Source organism: Mustela nivalis, assembly GCF_964662115.1.
Source record: "Mustela nivalis genome assembly, chromosome: 17".
Classification (NCBI taxonomy): domain Eukaryota; kingdom Metazoa; phylum Chordata; class Mammalia; order Carnivora; family Mustelidae; genus Mustela; species Mustela nivalis.
In genome coordinates, this window is record NC_139036.1 from 22782797 (window position 1) to 22803291 (window position 20495).

The 20495-nt window shown below is 36.1% G+C and overlaps 1 protein-coding gene across 4 annotated transcripts in view; it reads left to right on the forward strand.

The window, feature by feature from the left end:
- Positions 1-18393, forward strand: part of ATAD5 (ATPase family AAA domain containing 5) — a 48008-nt gene extending 29615 nt beyond the window's left edge. For 2 of the 4 annotated variants that reach the window (XM_082707314.1, XM_082707316.1), the window contains 11 exons: positions 51-193; positions 294-444; positions 4396-4569; positions 4847-4980; positions 5678-5771; positions 6967-7031; positions 11976-12156; positions 14721-14902; positions 15614-16473; positions 16920-17078; positions 17182-18393. In XM_082707314.1, the coding sequence (XP_082563440.1) occupies positions 51-193; positions 294-444; positions 4396-4569; positions 4847-4980; positions 5678-5771; positions 6967-7031; positions 11976-12156; positions 14721-14902; positions 15614-16473; positions 16920-17078; positions 17182-17260 (2222 nt within the window). In that variant the 3' untranslated portion in view covers positions 17261-18393. Of the gene's footprint in view, positions 1-50; positions 194-293; positions 445-4395; positions 4570-4846; positions 4981-5677; positions 5772-6966; positions 7032-8940; positions 12157-14720; positions 14903-15613; positions 16474-16919; positions 17079-17181 lie in introns of those variants that run through there. The other 2 variants (XM_082707315.1, XM_082707317.1) reach the window with 2 other exon arrangements.
- The last annotated feature ends 2102 nt before the right edge of the window (positions 18394-20495 follow it).

Consider the following 20495-nt stretch of genomic DNA (forward strand, 5'->3'; position numbering starts at 1 on the left):
GCTGCCTGAGCAATTATCAAATGATAATTTGCATTTGAATAATTTTTCAGATCCATCGGATAGCATAGATTTTAAAGGCAGTTCCGATGACGAAGAAGAGACTCGCCTTTGCAATACTGTTCTTATAACAGGACCAACAGGAGTGGGAAAAACTGCTGCAGTGTATGCTTGTGCTCAGGAGCTTGGATTCAAGGTTAGTAGGAGCTACACTGGGAGAATGTTAATGTTGTAGTTATACTTGAATTAAAGGAAAACCAACCATTCTGCCTCACTTTCATATATTCTTCTTTTAGATATTTGAAGTCAATGCATCTTCTCAGCGCAGTGGTAGACAAATTCTTTCTCAACTGAAGGAAGCCACTCAGTCCCATCAAGTGGACAAGCAAGGTGTGAACTCTCAAAAACCTTGCTTTTTCAATAGTTACAACCTGGGCAAGTCACCAAGTAAGTAAACTATTGTCCTTAGGTCATAATATCTTTGAAAAAACAAAATCTGGGTGGCTCAGTGGAGTAAGCCTCTGCCTTCAGCTCAGGTCATGATCTCAGGGTCCTGGGATCGAGCCCCGCATCGGGCTCTCTGCTCAGCAGGGAGCCTGCTTCCCCCCTCTCTCTGCCTGCCTTTCTGCCTACTTGTGATCTCTCTCTCTCTCTGTCAAATAAATAAATAAAATCTTAAATAAATAAATAAAATATACAAGAAAGAATTTTAGGAATCAGCATTTTGCCATTCATTTTTTTTATCTTTTCCTACACACACACACACATATACACACACTGTTTTAATTTTTGCCTGTACAGTTTTAAAACAAATCTTAAGACCATCATATAATTTTACCCATATATACTTCACAGGTATCTCTGATAAGGACTTTACTTATTTATTTATTCATGTATTTATTAAGATTTTATTTTTAAGTAATCTCTACACGGGACGTGTACAACCCCATGATCAAGAGTCACACGCTCCTCTGACTGAACCAGTCAGGCTCCCTTGATAAGGACTTTTTTTTTTAAGATTTTATTTATTTGAGAGGGTGAGTGAGAGAGAGCGTGCGAACATACCAGCAAGGACAGAGGGAGAGGGAGAAGCAGACTCCCCAGTGGGGAGCCCAATGGAGGACCTGATCCCAGGACCCTGGGATCATGACCTGAACCAAAGGCAGACACTTAACTGATTGAGCCACCCAGGCATCCCCGGATAAGGAATTTTAAAAAAGCATAACCACAGTATTATAATTAAACCTAATTAAATTACTTTATACCTTAATTTGGTTTAATACATACTCTTGTTTTGGCTTTCTGTTGTTTAAATGCTTTGTGCAAATTTGGATCTAAACAAGGTTTACATCTACATTTGATTAATGGTTTTTTTTGTTTGTTTGTTTGTTTTGTTTTTTAAAGACTTTATTTATTTGACAGACAGGATCACAAGTAGGCAGAGAGGCAGGCAGAGAGAGAGAGAGAGGAGAAAGCAGGCTCCCCGCTGAGCAGAGAGCCCGATGTGGGACTTGATCCCAGGACCCTGGGATCATGACCTGAGCCAAAGGCAGAGGCTTTAAATCACTGAGCCACCCAGGCGCCCCTGATTAATGCTTTTTAAAATTTCTTTCAGTCTCCCTAATAATTCCTTCATCTTTTTCATACCATTTATTTGTTGAAGAACATGGGTCATTTTTCATAAAATTTCTCACATTTTTAGATATGTCTGATTGTATCTTTATGGTATCAGTTAATATATTCCTCTTCCCTGTTTACTTGTAAACTGGCAGTTAGATCTGTGGGCTTGAATAGATTCAGTTTCTGTTTCAGGGCTATGTACATGCTTAGGCAAGGCTGTGTGCTATGTGATATTAATATGGACTGATGAGTTCACTTGTTTCCAGGCTGATCTGTTCATTAAAGAGTTCCCCCATCACTCTTTGAACTAAAAGTATTTTGTAGCCATGAATGATCTTTATAAGTAGCTTGATTATTTCATTGAAAGTTAGAAAATGGGTGATTTTGTAATTCACTTAGCCTTTCTGAATTTATTAGTTAAAATTCTGAGAAGCACTTCTCATCAACTGTCTGGACACTTTGACATAGAGTTTGTACAAGAAATGCATGAGAAATGCTTCATTCTTTGTTTTTATTTATCAGTTCACAGAGTAATGATGCCCTAGTAATCTCTGAGGTTGTCCAGTGAGTTTTGGGGTAGTTTACTTTTTTTCAGTATTATGATGAACTCATGGATTTGTGTGTATATAATGTGTTTCAGTCATCTGTTCTTTGCTTCTTTTAAGATTTTTCTCTTTGTCAGTCATTGTTAGCAACTCTGACTTTGATGTGCATTCGTGTGGTTTTCTTCATGTTTCATGTGGTTGGGGTTTGTTGAGCTTCTTATATGAATGGGTTTATAGCTTATCAAATTTGGAAAATTCCAAGCATTATTTTTTTCTCTTAATTAAAATATATCTGACATATAACATTGTATATATTTAAGGCATACAACATGTTAATTTTATACATTTATATAGCAGTATGTTTGCCATTGTGTTGATAATTAGTAATTAGTATCTCTATCACATTACATAATTATTTCTTTTTAGTGGTTGGAATAATTAAGTTATGGCCTTGGGAAGTTTGGTGATTATAATATATTGTCTGTATTTACTATACTGTGCATTAGGTCTCTAGGATTTATTGATTACTCATTGCAAGTTTGTACCCTTAAACATTTGTCCTATCCCCCTACCCCATCTCCTGGTAACCACCATTTTACTCTCTGTTTTTATGAGTTTGGCTTTTTTAGAATCCACACATAAGGAATGTCATAGAGTACTTGCTTTTCTCTGACTTAACCTCACTTAGTCTGATGTGCTCCTGGTCCATCTGTGCTGTTCCAAACGGCAGGCTGTCTTTTCTTCGGGCTGAGTAATCTTCCATTGTGTATAGAAACCACATCTGGATCCATTCATGGGTGGGCACTCAGGTTGTTTCCATACCACATTCTATTCTTTTTTTTTTAAAGATCTTATTTATTTATTTATTTATTTATTTTTTAAAGATTTTATTTATTTATTTGACAGAGAGAGATCACAAGTAGGCAGAGACGCAGGCAGAGAGAGACAGAGGAGGAAGCAGGCTCCCCGCTGAGCAGAGAGCCCGATGCGGGACTCGATCCCAGGACCCTGAGATCATGACCCGAGCCGAAGGCAGCGGCTCAACCCACTGAGCCACCCAGGCGCCCAAAAGATCTTATTTATTTGACAGAGATCACAAGTAGGCAGAGAGGCAGGCTTGAGGGGTTGGGGGGACGGGTAGCAGGCTCCCCGCTGAGCCGAGAACCTGATGCGGGGCTTGATCCCAGGATCCTGAGATCATGACCTGAGTCGAAGGCAGAGGCTTAACCCACTGAGCCACCCAGACGCCCACCACATTCTATTCTGAATAATGCTGCTAAGCTATCTCAGTTCGATGATTGTTCAGGTTTGCAGTTATCTTGTTCCTCTCTTGGATAGTTTCTAACTACTGAAGTTCACAAATATTTTCTGCAGCATGTGGTATGCTGTCCTTGCCATCTAATGTATTTTGTATTTCACACATTTTGTAGTTTTTATTTCTAGAAGCTGGACTTTTATATTTTCTGTGTTACCATGACCAATTTTTTTTCTAAGTTTGATTGTTTTGGGTCTTTTATGCTGTATTAGGGGAGGCGATAGCAGCATTTAGTTTAGAACTAATTTTGTCCCATTACTTAGGAAAATCCTTCTGAGTAATCTATGCTGTCCATGTCGTTGCAAGTGGCAAACTCAATTTTCAAACACCTATAATATACAAAGGATATAATAAGATCTGTGGAAATGGGGTGTAAAAAATAACAAACAGAATTTGAACATGTGAAGACTGAATCAGAGCACTTAGAGGGGAGTAAAGGACATGCTCTGGAATAAATGCTTGGGACTGTAGAACTTCTATCCGTCCTTCACTACATCTCTAGAAAAACGTATTCTCTGCTTGCAGTATCCATTTACTATAGAGCTAACCTGAAGTTGGATAACAGTGTTCTGTAATGTTCTCCATATGTACCATTATCATGTTTCCTCCAGCCTCCTCTGAACTCCAGCCAATGGAGAGAAAGCGAATGGAGGGATTCTGAACATTCTTTGCTTCAAGAATGTATGTTTCTTTGGAAAAGAATGTCTTTTCCAAATGACTGGCTTTACCTTCTCTGATAATAGAATAACTGTAACAGTACAGTACTATTTGTATACAGTATTTGAATATGAGATGGAAAGGAAACTTCTATATTAATTTTTAGCTGGTAAGAGTAGAAGTATAGACTGTGAATAACTCAATCTTACCATCCGTTTAACTTTTAGAATACTCATCCTTCAGTAAATTTGTTTTTGGCAGAAAAATTAAGCTCCCCTAAGAAAGTTCTTACATCGCCAAGGAAACTTCCTCCACCGTCACCACAAACTAACATACCAAAACGAACACTTCCACCTAAAACTTTGGCAAATTATTTTAAAGTGTCTTCCAAGCCAAAAAATAATGAAGAAGTAGTGCTTCTGGAAAATAATAAAGGTAAGGCATTAAATGTACAAAATGTATATGACAATTTTTAATACTAATGACCCTGATAAATAAAAATTTTATCATATTTCCTGAGTTTCTGTTGCTATTTGTTAAACCTCAGCTATACTGAAGGTCCTACATATAAGAGTTTTGATATTTTGTTTCAATTTTTTCCCCCTTGTTTAATTTTTGATAGGGGGTTTCAGTTTGAGTTTATTCCACAGAAGCATCCAGTGTTCTATTAAAAGTTGATTTTTTCTAAAATACTAATATTTTATTTATGCAGGAATAAAAAATTCTTGTGAACAAAACCCAATTACTCAGACTAAATCTGCAAACACAACCAAGTCAAATGTCAAAGAATTTGGAGCTGAGGAACCCAACAGGAAAAATGCAACATCTCTCATTCTTTTTGAGGAGGTAGACTCATGGGCATATATTTATCTCATAATAAGAACGTAACCTAAGAGTTACTATATGTGTTACTATAAAGTATTATAAAATAGCCAAGAAAGTTGGGAATACTTGTATCTGTTTAAATGTTTAAAAACTTTTTTTAAGATTTTATTTATTTAGAGAGCATGCGTGTGTGTGCACGAATGAGGGGAGGGACAGAGGGAGAGAGAGAATCTCAAGCAGACTTCATCCTGAGTGTGGAGTCAGATGTGAGGCTTGATCTCAGCACCCTAAGTTCATGACCTGAGTGGAAATCAAGAGTCCAGTGTTTAACTGACTGAGCCACCCAGGTACCCCAGTGTAATCTGTTTGAATTTAAAAGTGAGTGAAACTCTCAACCATAGAATTTTTCAGAAAGATGATTAATGCAATTCAGGATTATTAATTATTGTTCAGTGATTATAGAAATTATTCTGACTCATACTTGTCCAATTATAGGTGACTCCATTTTTTTGGTTTAATATTTGGTAATGTTTTTTTACTTTTAATAGTTCAAAATATTTTAAGCTTTCAGTATGGGCTGAACCATACTGTTCATAAATTTCATGAATTCATAAATTTTGTCCCTAACAGACATATACTATATCTATTATGTATATGTAACATATCCAGTAAATGTTTTGTTACTCAATACAGTATTATTGTCATAAATGGCTCTTAGGTTGATGTCATTTTTGAAGAAGATGCTGGGTTTTTGAGTGCAATCAAAACATTCATGGCAACAACTAAGAGACCTGTGATTCTTACTACTAGTGGTAAGTAACATTGATTTTGCAACTAATTACTTTTGGTTTAAATATTTTGAGAAAGCTGCTCATTTTAGTTAAAAATAGTCCTTTAAAAGTCTGCTAGTAAATTAAGTCTTTTTCCCTAAAATTTGGAGGCTCCTAGATCATTTTTTAAGTAAAGAATTCTTTAAATTTGCTATCGATCCACAACCTTGAGTAATTATAAAATTACTCTATTACCTTGTGAATAGCAGTGGTGTGGAACTGGATACTATTTTGGAAGGCAGCTATGCTCACCACTATACCACCAACGCGGAACTGGATACTATTTTGAATCACTGTGTAGAGTATTAGATATTTAGGATGCCAACAATAGCGTAGAATGCAGGTAAAGAAATTTTATCCAGGAAAGGTGTTTTGGTAGGGGCGATAACAGAGTCTTTTCTATGCCCCTTCTTCATACTTATTATTGGATCACCAAATGTTACTCGGTGGACAGAACTTTTTATGGAGCCCATAAAAATTTTTTTCTGCAGTGCCTTAATATTGAACTTAGCCATTCCTTATTCCCTGAGAACACTTCCATATGAATTATTGCATATTTTGTCAAATTAAGCCATAGCCAGCCTAATGGAATTGGTCCACTTCCTTTTTTTATTTTTTTCCTAAGATTTTTTTTTAAGTAATCTCTACACCCAATTTGGGGCTTGAACCCATGACCCCAAGATCAAAAGTCACACACTTCACCGATTGAGCCAGCTGGTTGCCCCTGGAGTTGGTCCACCTTCCTAATAATTCCCATTCAGTGTTCAATTTTAAGACTCATACAGGTTTGTTTGTTTGTTTGTTTCATTATAAACACTGAATTATAACACTGTTTTCTAATATTTTTTCATTGCACATATTCAGTAGTGTATCTCCGCTGTGGATTTCTGTAGGAAAATGTGTTTATGTTAGACTCCACTTACAAATTAATGGCTCATTTGACTGTTAGTGACTGTACTCTAAAAATACTGATATAAATCATGTTACTCAAAGGGTACATGGTATTTTAATTAAAGATCACAAGTTGCTTTAGGTCAAGACAGAAATTCAGTTCCTTTAATGATTTATAATTTACATGATATTCTTATTACCCATGAAATACAGAATATTTTCATAGAAAAAGTAACTGGAAAAATGAATAGTCTTAATGGTTTTTTAAAAATTCTTTTTCCTCTAGATCCAACATTTAGTTTAATGTTTGATGGCTGTTTTGAAGAAATTAATTTCACTACTCCTTCGCTTGTAAGTTTTCATTCTGATCATAAATCATGTCACAACTCTATAAAAGGTAGTTTAATGTGATAGTGCCAGCAAACCTTCAGTACACTGTTAAATAGGGGTTAAACGTGAACATCTCTGCCTTGTTTCTGAATTTAGGGCTAAAGTAGGCACTCTTATCAGCAAGCGTGATATTAGCTGATTTTCATCAGTTAGTTGTGTTTTTATTGTCAATGGTGTTGAATTTTGTCAGATACTTTCTACCTTTGAAACAATCATATAGTTCATCTTTTTAATTCTATTAATATGGCAAATGATGTTAGTTGATTTTTGAATGTCAGAGCAGTCCTGCATTCTTAGGATAATATGGTCATGATGTGTTATGTCTTTTTGTAGTTCTGGATTTGATTTGCTCATATATTGTTGGGGACTTTCATGTCTACATTTATGAAGGATGTTGGTGGTTGGTTTCTAGGCCATTTGAAATGGATTAGGACATAGATTTTAGTAGTATCTTCAGAAATAATATGCATTCTTAGTTTTTCATAGTGTATTTTTTTAAAGATTTTTTTTTAATTTTTATTTTTTCTTTTTAAAATTTATTTGACAGACAGAGATTGCAAGTAGGCAGAGAGGCAGGCAGAGAGAGAGACAGAGGAGGAAGCAGGCTCCCTGCAGAGCAGAGAACCCATGCAGGGCTCAATCCCAGGACCCTGGGATCGTGACCCAAGCCGAAGGCAGAGGCTTTAACCCACTGAGCCACCCAAGCGCCCCTAAAGATTTTCTTTATTTGAGAGAAAAAGAGCACGAGCTGGGGGGTCAGAGGCAGAGGGAGAAGCAGACTTCCTGCGGAACAGTGAGCGTGATGTAGGACTCGATCCCAGGACCCCAAGTCCATGACCTGAGCCGAAGGTAGACGCCCAGCTGACTGAGAGCCACCAACGTGCCTCAGTTTTTCATAGTGTAGTGTTAGTATTACACTAATTTATAGAAAATCTAAGTACCTTGCGAAGATATCAGTCTACTTGCCATCCCTCTATCTTGTATGCTTTAGTTTTCAAATGTTTTACATTTACAAACTCCCCAATATAATGCTCTGCTTTTTTGCTTTAGCCAGCTGTGTATGTTTGAAGGTAATTAGGAGAATAAAAAGTTGACTTGTATGTTTACCTATATACTTATAATTTCTAATAGACTTCATTCCTTCCTGAAGATCTGACTTTCTCTTAGATTTCGTTTCTCTTCAGCCTGAAGAATTTCATTAACAATTTTTATAGAGCTAGTCTGCTGGCAGTAGATTATATTAGGTTTCATTTACTTGAAATTGTCTTTATTTTAACTTCATTTTCAAAGAGTATTTTCCCTTGGTATAGAAATCTGGGTTCTCGGGGTACCTGGGTGACTCAATGAGTTAAGCCACTGCCTTGGGCTCGGGTCATGATCTCAGGGTCCTGGGATCAAAGTCAAGCCCCTCATTGGGCTCTCTGCTCAACAGGGAGCCTGCTTCCCTCTCTCTCTCTGCCTGCCTTTCTGCTTACTTGTGATCTTTCTCTGTCAAATAAATAAATAAAATATTTTTTTAAAAAAATGGGGGTTCTCAGTTTTTCCATCAGTACTTTTTTTTTTTTTTTAAAGTACTGCATGTACTTTTTTACTGTACATGTACTGCATGTACACCCTGCATGGGGCTTGAACTCAGCACCCAGAGATCACGAATCACATGCTCTACCAACTGAGCCAGCCAGGCACCCTGAGTCAGTACTTTAAAGATGTCATTCCTTTTTCTTTTGGTCAGTGGTATTTCTGATTATGTCACCTTTTTGTTTTCCCCTCCTGGGTAATATGTCATTATTTTCTGGCTGCCTTCAAGATATTCTCTTTAACTTTAACTTTAGTTTTCTTTTCTTTTTTTAAATATATATATATTTTTAAGATTTTATTTATTTGACAGACGGAGATCACAAGTAGACAGAGAAGCAGGCAGAGAGAAAGGAGGAAAGAGGCTCCCTGCTGAGCAGAGAGCCTGATGCTTGCTGGATCCCGGGACCTTGAGACTATGACCTGAGCCGAAGGCAGAGGCTTTAACCCACTGAGCCACCCAGGCACCCCAGTTTTCTTTCTTCTTTTAATATTTCATTTATTTTTTTAAGACAGCATGACAAAGAGGGAGCACAAACAAGGAGGAGGGGTAGAGGGAGAAACAGTCACCTTGCTGAGCAGGGAGCCCAATGTGGGGCTCGATCCTAGGACCCCATGATCACGACCTGAGTCAAAGGCTCAACCGACTGAGCCACCTAGGCACCCCTTACTTGAGTTTTCAGCAATTGCCTGTGATGTGCCTAGGTATTACTTTTCTTCATGTCTATCCTATTTGTGGTTCTTGGATATATACAGTCTGTAAATACATTTCATTCCTTCAATGAGGGACATTTTTATACTTAGTTTTTCAAATTTATTTCATGCCCATTTTCTCTTTCCCTCTTGGGAGTTTAATTACAAGTATGTTAGACATTTTACATTGTCTCAGGGGCCGCTCAGGGCCCTGCTGTTAATGCTGTTCCCCCCCTCCCAACTTTTTTCTGTTTGTACTTTTGGTTTGATCATTTATATTGATTAATCTTCAAATTTAACTGATACTTTTTTCCTGCCACCTCCTTTCTTCCGAGGCTCATCCGGTAAAATTTTTATTCTGATACTGTGATTTCTAGTTTTGCATTTGCTGTTTCCTTTTTCTTTTTTTTTTTTTTTTTTTTAAGATTTTTAAAATTTATTTGACAGAGAGTTAGAGCCAGAGAGCACAAATGGAGGGAATGGCAGAGGGAGAAGGAGAAGCAGGCTCCCCACTGAGCAGGGAGTCCAATGTGGGGCTCAAACCCAGGACCCTGGGACCATGACCTGAGCCAAAGGCAGATGCTTGACAACTGAACCACCCAGGCACCCCTGTTTCCTTCTTTTTATGGCTTCTACTTTTCTGCTGGACTTTCTTACTCATTATGAGCAGGTTTTCTTTAAGCATACGTTTACTAGTTGTTTTAAAATTCTGCTAATTTCAACATCTTTGCCATCTTTTTTTTTTCCTTTTTTTAAATTATTAACATATAATGTCTTATTTGTTTCAGGGGTACAGGCTTGTGATTCATCAATCTAATACAATACACAGCGCTCACCACAACACATACCCTCCCAGTGTCCATCACCCAACCACCCTATCCCCCCTTCCCCCTCCCCTCCAGCAACCCTCAGTTTGTTTCCTGAGATTAAGAGTGTCTTATGGTTTGTCTCCCATCTTCTTCACTTTGTGATTAAATCTATTGATTGTCTCTGAGGAGTTAGTTACTTTTTCTGCTTCTTTGTATGTGTAGTAGTTTTAGAGTTTAGAGTTTTATCCTGTACTTTGCGAGTGATATGTTGTAGAAACTCTGGATTCGGTTCTCTTCCTCTGAATAAATACCCTCCTGTAACATGTAGCAGCTAAAATTTCGGCCCAGTTCTTTTAGTTTTAGCTGCCTGCTTTGAGACAGGCTCACACATGTGAAGTTCAGGTGTCAGCAAGGGATTTGCAGTCTTCTTTAGCTAGAATCTGTTTACCTACTTTCACAGACATCCCCTCTCACTTTCCAACTACTGCCAGCATCCCAAACTCTGTCCTCTGGTTCAAGCCTATAACACTGTGAGTTTCTGTCTGAGTTTTAGCTATGCTGCTGCATCCTGCCCTAAGTCAGAAATCAATTTAGAGGGAATGAGATGGGGGTGGGGATTCACCCAGGGCCATTTTCTTTTGTCTAATTGTTGATTTTCCCTTCAGTTATCTTCTGCTTTTGGTTACTCTCTTGTCCCTTCAAATCATTTGCTTTTTATATTTATTTGTAGTTGGTGATAGAGTTTATCATTATTACTAATGGCAAGGTTTGTCTGATAGTAGGTAGTTCATTATTGAAAGCAGAATTCCTAGTTTGTTAAGCAGAAGTCCCAGAAGTATGCAGGAGTAATATATATACATAGAATGAGGTCAGAGATTTAATAGGAAAAATAATTTTTTAAATTGTCTTGTTTAAGGTAAAAATGCTAGTGGTCTTATAAAATCTATAAAATGTAAATGCAATTTTATTTGTTTTAGCTTTTCCAGGTAAGAAGCTTTCCATAAACAGTGGGAAGAGAATAGTAGATGTTTTGTTGTTTTGCAAAAAAAATCATAGCAATATTGATGGAACATCAAATAAAATGAAAATTTGATTTTCAAATTTTTCAAACTGCCCACCCAGGGGCACCTGGGTGGCTCAGTTGGTTAAGCCTCTGCCTTCGGCTCAGGTCATGATCCCAGAGTCCTGCATCGGGCTCCCTGTTCCAAGGGGAGCCTGATTCTCCCTTTCTCCCTCTACCTCTTCCCCTGCTTATGCTTTCTCTCTCTCTAGCTTTTCTCTCTCTCTTTCAAATAAATAAATAAAATCTTTAAAAAAAAAAAAAAAAAAAAGAAATCACATGAGTTTTGCTTTTTGGTTTTTTTCCCCTAGTGTTTCTTGTTTATTTACATGTATGCATTTGTACATGTATTGATAGAATTTTCTAACTCTGGTATTTAAAAACTATCAGTATTATTATAGTATTCATATTTATAGTTTTAATGGCTGTAAAATATTCCATCAAGTTGTACCATTATTTAATACTAAGGGAATTTCTCAAGGTTTAATAAAATTGCCTTCAGGGTTTATAGAAAATCTCCCATAAAAGTTTCCTTTATATTTTAGACTGTATATAGTTACTGAAATAAGGTTATATAAAATATTTTTAATTTGGGAAGTATATTCCTTTATTTTATTTTTCCAGATCAGTTTCATTCTCAAGAGCTAAGATAGTGTGAATTTTAGTGAAATTTGTCCTACTTTTAAATGTGTATTACTTATGTATTTCTGTTAATTCCGCCATTCACCATGTTTCTTTTTTCTTTCTCTCTGTTTCTCTTTTTCTCAGCTAAATGTTGCCAGCTACCTACAGATGATCTGCTTGGCTGAGAACTTTAGAACTGATGTGAAAGACTTTATAACATTGTTAACTACAAATGCTTGTGATATCAGAAAAAGTATCCTTTACTTACAATTCTGGATTAGAAGTGGAGGTGGATTTTTAGAAGAAAGGCCATTATCCATTTGTCGTAAGTTGATCTGTTATAAAAGAAATTTCTACAGTAGGACCCTATATTACAGTACATGCTGTACCAAAATCTCTGAAAGATTTTCAAAATTTTGAGCATCCAGGTATCGTGTTAATCTTGAAAATATATGTATGTCAACTTTGTTGGTGAAAATTTTATAAACGTGAAGTGTGGGTAGAATTAAACTGCACATGGAACAAATTGTTAATTTTAAATTTATTAGCATATTTTCTTTTTATTTAAAAATTTTTTTTTTCTTTTAAAGATTTTATTTATTTATTTGACAGACAGAGATCACAAGTAGGCAGAGAGGCAGGCAGAGAGAAAAGGAAGAAGCAGGCTCCCTGTCGAGCAGAGAACCCGATGCAGGGCTCTATCCCAGGACTCTGGGATCATGACCTGAGCTGAAGGCAGAGCTTCTAACACACTGAGCCACCCAGGCGCCCCTCTTTTTAATTTTTTAAGATTTTATTTATTTTAGAGAGTATGCGTGCAGAAGCAGGAGGGGCAGAGGGAAAGGGAGAGAGAATCTCAAGCAGACTCTGTACTGACCGTGGAGCCCTACCTGAGCCAAAATCAGGGATCAGACGCTTAACTGACTGAGCTACTCAGTTGCCTTTTAATCAGTTTCTTACAAACAATTAGAGTACTGTGATTTAGCAACTAGCTTTCTTTTTTTTACTTATTAAAAAAACATTGGTGACCTTTCCATATATATAAATTATTTTTATATGACTGTAAGTTCTCTTTTAGCTTCTTCAGTGGTCTATAATTCTATTTTTGGTAAGAATTTACCATTCCAGAAATGTTTTATTTCTTATCATCTTTAGTCATTGTTACCTAATTGAAGTCACAAACATTTATTGAGGGCTTTCTCCATGCCAGGTCTTGCGTTTACATGAATAAGACATGGTTCCTTTCCTGAAGAAGTTGATAGTTTGTGGTTTTCATGCTCCATAGTCACAGTTCTGTAGTTACAGATCCTGCTCTGGGAAATACACAAATATTTAAATAAAACCAAGGTGAAGTTCTATAATATTAATCCCCTGTCAATTTTTTTCCTCTTTGATCATTTCAGAATTTTAATATATTTTTGTTTTTCAAAGTAGCAAATGTATATATTTAATTCAGTGTGAGCTTATGCCTTTAACTGTTTCTTAGAAGTAAATATGATAAATAAGACATCGTAAATATTCTTTTAGAACAAACAAATTTTTAAAAATATTAAAAAAAAAAAAAAGAAAAAACAAATTAGGGACACCTGGGTGGGTTGGTGGGTTAAAGCCTCTGCCTTCAACTCAGGTCATAATTCCAGGGTCCTGGGATCGAGCCCTCCATCAGGCCCTCTGCTCAGTGGGAGCCTGCTTCCCCTTCTCTCTCTCCACCTACATGTGATCTTTGTCTATCAAATAAATAAATAAAATCTTTTAAAAAAAAAACACAAAACAAATTAGTAACTGTTGCCATACTGTTGGATATAAAATGCTATACCAGAAACTTTAAAAGATAATAATTAGGTACAGCATTCTTTCTTTTCTTAAAGATTTTATATGCATTTTATTTCTGTCTTTCCTAAAAAACACAGGTAAGTACTCCTTCAATGGAAGTTGAAATAGTGCAGAAGTATATAAAATAGAAAGTAAAAGATCTTCCGCACTTCTTAAAGTTAGCCACTGTGAGAACTTTATCTATGCATGTACAAATATTGCTACCCACTTATTTAGCAGAATTAACCAATATTATATATACTGTTAATCAGTTTGCTGTTTTTTACTTCAGAATTTTTTGTTGGTATGTACAGAGGGGTACATATCCCTCTATTTTTCACAGCTATATGCTATTCCGTAGTAGGTAATGGATGTGACATAATTTATTAACCATTACTTATTAGAGGAAATTGAAGTTATTGTCAGTTTGTCATTAAAATATACAGTGAATGTCTAGACACATATCCTTGAGCATATCTGTGAGTACTGCGGTTGGAGAGAATTCTAGAAGTATTGTTGCTGGGCCAAAGGCTGGAATACATTTTTACGTTCCAACAGGTATTGTCACCAAAGATGATTGTCCTGATATATGTTCCCATGAATAGTTTGTGGTGACTTTTTAATATATACCTCTGAGAAAACTAGGTTACCAAGTTGTTTTACTTTTGCCAATTTAAAAGGTGAAAAGTGAATGGTATCTTTTTTTTTTTTTTTTTTTTTGCATTTCCATGATCACTAGTGAAACTGCACATCTTTCTATGAGTTTATTAGATATTTGTATTTCTTCTATAACTTGTCTGTTCATAGTCCTTTGCACTTTTTTTTTTCCTTTGCACTTTTTTCTTTTGGATTGTTTTGTAAGCCTACCACCACCCTTCTTACCCCCTGTATGCTAAAAATAATGTTTTGTTGTACTTTTTATGAATTAAATACATAGGTGGAGAAGAACAAAATGTGAGCATAGGTCTCAAAGATTCCAAAGGATCTTAGATCTTAAATAATTGTTTGCTACAATTAATTAAAAATATAGATGGCTAAGGGTTTTGTGGTTTTTTCTTTTTTTAATTAATTTTGTAGGAGGAAATGGCAGAAACATTCAACTTGTTTGCTCTGAAGATGGCCCTGACTCCAAAAATAAAGCTAAAAATACTAAAAGGAGTCCTACAGACCTTCCCAAATGTGATACTGGCTGTGTTGAGACTTTGTTTGGCCTTAAGAACATTTTTTCCCCATCTGAAGATTTATTTTCATTTCTAAAGGTATTTTCAGTATCTAATGTGGGATATTATTTATTCCTTTTTATCTTCCTAACACTCATTCCTATCTTTTGAATCTTAAGGTTAACTTAAATTTGCCTATAATTTTTATAGGCTTTAGATTTCTGATTTTAACATACTGTACTACTTTGACAAATGGTGCATAGACAGTGCTCTAAATGCATATTACAGGATTTAGACTAGAATTTAGAAAGATTTCAGATTCAAAAGACAATTTTCAGAAAAGTAGTTTTTAAAGAAATGAGGTTCTCACTATTGAATTGGGGTATAAACTATTAGAAAATTTAATTCTTGGGGCACCTGGGTGGCTCATTGGGTTAAAGCCTCTGCCTTTGGCTCAGGTGGTGATCCCAGCATCCTGGGATCAAGCCTCGCATCTGGCTCTCTGCTCAGCGAGGAGCCTGCTTCCCTTCTTCTCTCTCTGCCTGCCTCTCTGTCTACTTGTGATTTCTGTCAAATAAATAGATAAATAAAATCTTTTTTAAAAATTTAATTCTTCAAATATTAGTAGTCTAAATCTATTTTATAGACTCAAAACTATTCTGATGAATTTAAGGAGTACAGATTAATAAAATTATGAGAGGGTAGCAACTCATTACTTTTCAGATAGAATAAGGATGCCACTGTATTCATATAGGTAGAAAAATGTTCAGACTGTGTTCTAACACTTCTTCACTCAAAATTGTTTTTCAGCACAAAATCAGAACAAAGGAAGAATGGCATCAGTTCATCCAGCTTCTTACAGAATTCCGAATGCAGAAAGTTGATTTCTTATATAGTAATCTTGAGTTCATTCTACCACTGCCTGTTAATATCATTCCAGAAACAGAAGACTATTATGGTTCATCAGTAAGTGTGGACACCAGTGCAGCAACAAAAAATATGAAATGTCTTGCTTGGAAACATTCTGAAGAAGAGAAACCATTGAAAAAGACACAAAAAAAGAAGAAAAAGAAAAAGATAGTAACTCTAGATGATAGTGACTTATTTGACACTGAATTGACTTTCTCTAATGAATTTCTTAGCCTTTCCCCTCTATCTTCCTCCTCAAATTCAGAAGAAAGCAAAGTGAGAGATAAAGAAAGCAATCCAGAGACAAAGAAACTGAACCAATGTGTAGAGTCTAACACGAAATCTGTTCCTTGTCCACCTAAAACACTGGCAGAAAAGAAACGTTCTGCCCTTATTTCTCAGTGTTTAAATTCCCTCACTGAGTTCCTGGATAACATGTCCTACTTAGATGCCGTTTTAACTGATGTAGGAGATCAAAAGGAATTTGGTCAAAATGACTTCAGTTGGACAAATGTGAAAAGTGGACTCTGTGATGAGTTTAGTCTGGAAACCAGTGATGGATGGACTTCTCGGAGCTCTGGAGAATTAAAGGCAGCTGTAGAAGCTCTCAGCTTTACTAAGTGTTCGTCTACTATTTCAAAAGCACTGGAAACCTTGAATTCTTGCAAGAAATCAGGAAGAGATCCAACAAAGGAGCTTACTCTTCATGTTCCACAGAAGCGCAGCAACGTATACTTCAGTCAGTCGGTGGCTAATGTAGAGTAAGTCTTCCTTTTACTTTTGATTTTTCAATAATAAATGATAAAAAATAATAATAAATGATAAAGAGGAAACTGTTAGTTTCTTTTTACTAATTTTGAAGTGCTGGGCTCTATCGATTATGGTAAACCCTTAATATTAATAGTCTGCCTTCTAATAAGACAGGGAGACCAGCCTGATTGCTGGGAAGAAAAATGAGAGAGATTAGAAGACTCCTGAATGACAGGGAATGGAGTTTCGATTTGCTGGGGCAGAAAGCAGGTAGCCATTCTAGGTTCTTTTTGGTATGAGAGTGATGCTTTGAAAGTAATATAGGAAGTTAACCTGGTTGATTTCATCTAGACCAGAAGCAAAAAGAAGCAGAAACCAGTAGCTGGTTGTGATCGGGACTGTTGCATTTCTCTTGGACAGTAAAAATCCAAAGTAATGAACTACTTTTCATTTACAGCAGTGCCTGGAAGAGGATAGCAGTCATTAAAAGTGTATTTTCTAGCCGATCCCTTCTGAACCTGGGTAACAGACAAGCTAGTATAACTGAGTACTTGCCAGCTCTTCGGAACATTTGTAGAACTGAGAAGCTAAAAGAACAAGGAAAAAGTAAAAGAAGGTAAAAAAGCTCTATATAAATAACACTGTAGACAGGTATTTCAAGATTAATAAATATTCTCATCTGATGGTTAAATTTGAATTTCTCCTTGTAATTTTGACAGGTTCCTACACTATCTTGAAGGTATTCATCTTAACATTTCGAAAGAGACTGTGAACACTTTGGCAGCTGGCTTCCCTTAATATTCCATATTAATAATGCCTTGTACAGATTATTATGTTCCTCAAAATACATTTTTTATTGATTTTCATGGAAGAATTTTTCTTAATGTACATTTAAAACGGACTGTTTGTATATTTTTTTATTTGTGTTCAAATATTTAAAATGAAAAAATTTGAGTTCCAAATTGTATTTATGATTGTGGTATTTTTTTTTCTGACATTTTTTGTATTATTTGAGTTAGCTTTGTTGTATTTTGCATGTGAGTGAGTTGTTTCTAGAAAGTAGAATTCACTATATTTCTTAACATGTTTCATTATTAAATTAATCCATAATTTTTCTCTTTCCCGTTACCTTTAATCCACCTCCCTCCCACCCACCCATCAGTACTCTGACAAGTTGTATATATGAATCATCCAGGTGGTAATCAAGTTCCTACAGTACAAAATTATGTAAAAACTTCCTAGAAGAAATTATGCTTCATTTTTCAAAAAGTACCATCTTCTAGATAAATTTATTTTTAGTGTATTCCTCCAGTGTATTTTGCCATTGAATCATTGAATGTTTACAAAGTGAAAACAAGATTATGAATTGTTGTTTTCATAGATATTTTTAGCAACCATACATATGTGATATTTTGTATATTTTGCCAACTCACATCATTTGCCTTGTACATTTTTCTTATATTTTTATATCAGTGATGTTTTATTTCATAAAGATATTAATGATGTTAATATATCTATTTTGGACAAACTGCTATTCATTAAAATTGTAAGAAAAGAGGATTCTTCGATGGACTTTCTACATCATAATCATTTCCACTTAAGGTTGTTTTTTGGAGAAACTATGTATTTTTTAATTACAAGATTTTAAAATTCCACATTTCACTTACAATCATTTTTGCAATCATATAATCAGGTATATCTGAAAATAGTTTCAAGTATTTATATATGTACTAGCCTTGAATTCAGTTAAGTTACTTTATCTGGCGAGTTACATATTTATCTCAAAGGTAAGGATCCTAATTTTGTACAGATGGAAAATACTAATGTGTATCTGTTTACAAATGTGTATGAAGATATGTTTTTACCTCTTATTTGTTCAGTCTACTTTTTTGTTGATAGTATATTGATTTAATTAAAGGTAAAAGCTTAAATAGGTGGTCGAGATGTAGTTATCTGGGTAAATATGGATATTTTATAGGTTTGGATATAGGCTGTATCTTACAGGTTTTGTCCTCGTACAAAAGAATAGATCAGAAGTTCTGTGGGTGTTTTTTTTTTTAAGTATGTGGATTTTCTTCTATTGCATACTAGCATTCACTATTTGCAGAGCACTTACCTATTAATTTGGTTTTATCATTAGAAAATTCTGGTAATAGGGCGCCTGGGTGGCTCAGTGGGTTAAGCCGCTGCCTTTGGCTCAGGTCATGATCTCAGGGTCCTGGGATCGAGTCCCGCATCGGGCTCTCTGCTCAGCAGGGAGCCTGCTTCCCTCTCTCTCTCTCTCTGCCTGCCTTTCCATCTACTTGTGATTTCTCTCTGTCAAATAAATAAATAAAATCTTAAAAAAAAAAATTCTGGTAATAGAGTAAAATATACTAACTTTAGAATTTTATTTAAGAAGATCAAAAATCAAGAAACAATGGGGATATTTTCTTCGTTAATAGGGACACATTTAAGATTTTCTTGTAGATGGGGCACCTGGGTGGCTCAGTGGATTAAAGCGTCTGCCTTCGGCTCAGGTCATGATCTCAGGGGTCCTGGGATTGAGCCCCGCATCAGGCTCTCTGCTCAGCGGGGAGCCTGCTTTCTCCTCTCTCTGCCTCTCTGCTTACTTGTGACCTCTGTCTGTTAAATAAATAAATAAAATCTTTAAAAAAAAAAAAGAAGAAGAAGATTTTCTTGTAGGTTTAACATCATTTGGGGGGAATTTTATTTTTTTTTTTTAATTTATTTGACAGAGAAAGAGAACATGAGCAGGGGCATCAGGAGAGGGAGACCTGGGGCTCAATCCCAGGATCATGACCTGAAAGAAAGGCAGATGTTTAACCAACTGAGCCACCCTGGTGCCCCAAAGGTTTATTTGAAAGAGAGAGTGCACAAGCTGGAGGGGTAGAGAGAAGGAGAGAGAATCTCAAGCAGATTCCACCCTGAGCGCAGAGTCCAAAGTGGGGCTCAGTCTCACAACCCTGAGATCACGAGATCATGAGCTAAAACCAAGTCAGATGCTTAACGAACTGTGCCACCCTGACGCCCCCAAAATTATGAATTCTTAAAGGTGATAAAATCCTATAAGATTTAAATTCACTTTTAAGATAAAGTAAGCAAATTCTGGGGGCGCCTGGGTGGCTCAGTGGGTTAAGCCTCTGCCTTCGGCTCAGGTCATCATCCCAGAGTCCTGGAATCGAGTCCCACATCGGGCTCTCTGCTCAGCAGGGAACCTGCTTCCCTCTCTCTCTCTGTCTGCCTCTCTGCCTACTTGTGATCTCTGTCAAATAAATAAATCTTTTTTAAAAAGTAAGCAAATTCTGATGGCTTATTCAGTACTTATCCTATAAATGTCTACAATGAACACATTTTTCACTTTAAAGCTCTTTCCAGAAATATGTGGGAGGTAGAATGCCACATATCTGGCAGGAACCACTGAATGGTTGGTGAAGTTGTTTATCAAATTATAGAACAATGGCAAAGGAGGCAATTTGAAGGAAAGAGGATTATTTGAGATAGTTTGAGATACCTACAACATATCCAAGGTAAAAATGTTTGCGTACAATCATGTATGTAAACGTAGACATTTCCAAGAGAATGGCAATAAGTCTAGGCTGCATCCCTAGGGAGATGGGAAGTGCTGGAAGAAAGGACTTCTACTTATTTCACTTTTTTTTTTTAATTTTTCAGTGTTCCAAGATTCATTGTTTATGCACCACACCCAGTGCTCCATGCAGTTTGTATCCTCCTTAATACCCACCACCAGGCTCACCCAACCTCCTATCCCCCCTTATTTCACATATTGGATTATTCAAAAGTTTTTCTAACAAACATATTTCACTCTGTAGATTAAAGGAAGGATGTAAAGCTTTGACATCATACACTTGGGTTCAGGACTGCTAAGATATAATGAGGGCCTGAACTGAGGCAAATGTAATACTGGAAAATGTGAGATGTGAAAAAATTACATGCTACTTTTCTCAAAAGGTGGCCTATCTAGGGGTACCTGGGTGGTGCAGTCAGTTAAGCACCTGATCCTTGGTTTCAG